The 2748-nt window shown below is 39.7% G+C and overlaps 1 protein-coding gene across 1 annotated transcript; it reads right to left on the bottom strand.

Annotated features, from left to right (window-relative positions):
* Nucleotides 1–1734: 1734 nt before the first annotated feature.
* LOC147791245 (uncharacterized) lies at nt 1735–2529 on the bottom strand. The gene has a single exon (XM_087126596.1). It carries the CDS (start codon nt 2527–2529, stop codon nt 1735–1737), a length of 795 nt encoding a protein of 264 aa, XP_086982722.1.
* Between the last annotated feature and the right edge of the window lie 219 nt (nt 2530–2748).

Raw genomic sequence — 2748 nt, 5'->3', positions numbered from 1 at the left:
GAACCGTTGTCTTGCTAACGGCTTTGTCAGAATATTCGCCAACTGTTCATCTGTGTTCACATATTCCAGTTCAATAGCTTCAGTTTGTACACATTGGCGAATAAAGTGGAACCTGGTATCAATGTGCTTACTTCGATCATGGTAAACAGGATTTTTCGCCAACGCTATAGCTGACTTGTTGTCAACATTAAGCTTGGGTTTTACTTGCAGTTGACTGATGTTACTCAAAATCCTGCCCAACCATACTCCTTGACATGTTCCAGCAGTTGCGGCTATATACTCAGCCTCGCATGATGACAAAGCCACCACCTTCTACCTCTGTAATACCCAGATTATTGGATTTACTCCCAAATAGTACAACACTCTAGTTGTACTCTTTCTATCATCAATATCCCCAGTCATATCACTATCGCTAAATCCTACCAGCTCTACATTCGATAGCTTCTTATAAACACAGCCAAAACTTAGAGTACCTTTCACATACCTCAATATTTGTTTTACTGTTGTGAGATGTGAAGTTGTTGGTGCCTCCATGTATCTACTCATCACATAAACTGAGTAGGCTATGTCGGGTCGGGTATTAACCAGATAGCATAAGCTTCCAATAAAACTTTTGTAAAGTGTTTTATCAACCGCAGGTTCTCCATTCCCATTTTTGCTCATCTTCATTCTTGGTTCCATGGGAATCAAACAAGGATTGCACTCCCCCATTCCTAGCTTCTCTAGGATTTTTCTTGCATATATGGCCTGACATAAAGTGATTGATTCACTACTTTGTCGTACCTCAATACCCAAGTAATAGCTCAAAAGTCCAAGATCGCTCATCTCAAATTTCTGGTGCATCTCTTCCTTGAACTGAGCTATAACTTGTTTGTTTGAGCCGACTATGATTAAGTCATCCACATATGTGCCGATTATCATTGCTTCAACTCCATTAATATTCTTGTAGAGAGCATATTCCTGTGGACATCTAACAAAACCAAGTGACTGCAAACATTGATCAAGTTTAAAATTCCAGGCTCTCGGAGCCTGTTTTAATCCATACAAGGCTTTACGTAGTTTTAACACCATGTTTGGATTTTCCTTGTTAACGAACCCTTCTGGTTGAGCAACATACACCTCCTCTTCGAACTCGCCATTCAGAAAAGTTGTGTTTACATCCATATGATGTACTTCCCAGTTCTTAAAGGCTGCATAGGCAAGAATTAATCTCACTGTTTCTAACCTGGCCACTAGTGGGAATACTTCACTGTAATCTACACCAAACTGCTGTACATATCCCTTTGCCACGAGTCTCGCCTTATGTTTCATGATTTCTTCATCTGGATTTTTCTTTAATTTAAAAATCCATTTGATGCCGATTACTTTATGATTCTTCGGAAAATCTGTGAGTTCCCACGTTCTGTTCTTTTCAATGGAGAGAATTTGAGACATCATGGCATTCCTCTAGTTTTCATTCCTAGCAGCTTTCTTATATGAAGTTGGTTCCTCTATAGAAAGAAGACAAAGGTCCACTGCTTCCTCCTCTGCTTCATTCAGTTCTCTATAAATATCTTCTAGAGACCTGAATTTTTTCGGCATCGATGAGCTTGACAATGATGCATTTGAGGTATTGTCTGGCGTTGATAAATTTGAGAGCACTATTCCTCGACCACAAATGTCTATTGCAGAGTTATCACCGAAGCGTACCTTTCAAACAACAGATGTGTCGAGCTCACGAAACACCCTTCTTTCTCATGACATATGGTTGCTTGCTCTAGTATCTAGGTACCAGGAATTTTTAGTTCCAATATTGGCTGATGACGGCACTATAGTTTCATTCAACATCACAAAATTAGGGTCTTTGTCATGTGTGGTTTTAATTTCACACGCCTCTATCATCAGCAATGAAGACTCCTCATCCTTTTGCATCTCTATCAAGTTGAGTTGTTCGTCTTTTGTGGAACACTCTGATGCAAAGTATCCCATTTGCTGACACCTGTAACGTTTAATTTTACTTTTTTCAAATTTCTTCTTTTGAGTTTGCGACTCTCCTTCATCTCCTCGATGCCAGTCACTTCTCCCACGGCCTCTCCATCTTCCACGACCCCGTCCCCTGCCTCCTTTGGAACTGCCTTGATCCTTCCATTCTTTCTTTGAGGATTTTGCATTCTCTCGTTCCTTCCATTCTGCATGAGTGAGGAGAACGGTTTCATCCTTTTCTTCAAACCCTTGCAACCTTTCTTCATGTACCTTGAGTGATCCAATAATCTCATCAACGGATTTCGTTTTGAGATCACTGAACTCCTCAATCGTTGAAGTGATTTGAAGAAACTTTGCAGAGGTGGATCTTAGAAGTTTCTTAACTACTTGGATATCATCCACAGTATTGCCGAGCCCTCTCAATTTGTTGACAATAATGGTGAGTTTTCCTGAATACTCATCAATACTTTCTGAATCACCCATCCTCAACGCTTCAAACTCCTGCCAAAGAGTCTGCGTTCTAACTTCTTTCACTCTTTCCGCACCTAGATTAATATTTTTCAACATGATCTCTTTTTTTGTTCTTTATTGTTCTCTTTTTTTACTCCTCATAGTTAATACATAGGCGCATCGACCCGTCTTTCTTTTTCACAAACAACATCGGCACACACCAACAAAATAAATTAGGTCGAATGAAACCCTTTTATAGTAAGTCTTGTAGTTGTAATTTTAGTTCCTTTAATTCTATTGGAGCCATGTGGTATAGTGCTTTAGAGATAGGTCCAG

Source organism: Cucurbita pepo, chromosome 9, assembly GCF_057944985.1.
Source record: "Cucurbita pepo subsp. pepo isolate OVF chromosome 9, ASM5794498v1, whole genome shotgun sequence".
NCBI lineage: Eukaryota > Viridiplantae > Streptophyta > Magnoliopsida > Cucurbitales > Cucurbitaceae > Cucurbita > Cucurbita pepo.
Note: the sequence above shows the minus strand (reverse complement) of the source record. Positions and strands in the feature narration are given on the sequence as shown.

Excerpts from the sequence above, each read along its gene's own strand:
- LOC147791245 (XM_087126596.1), bottom strand. The coding sequence starts at position 2,529 with ATGTTGAAAAATATTAATCTAGGTGCGGAAAGAGTGAAAGAAGTTAGA.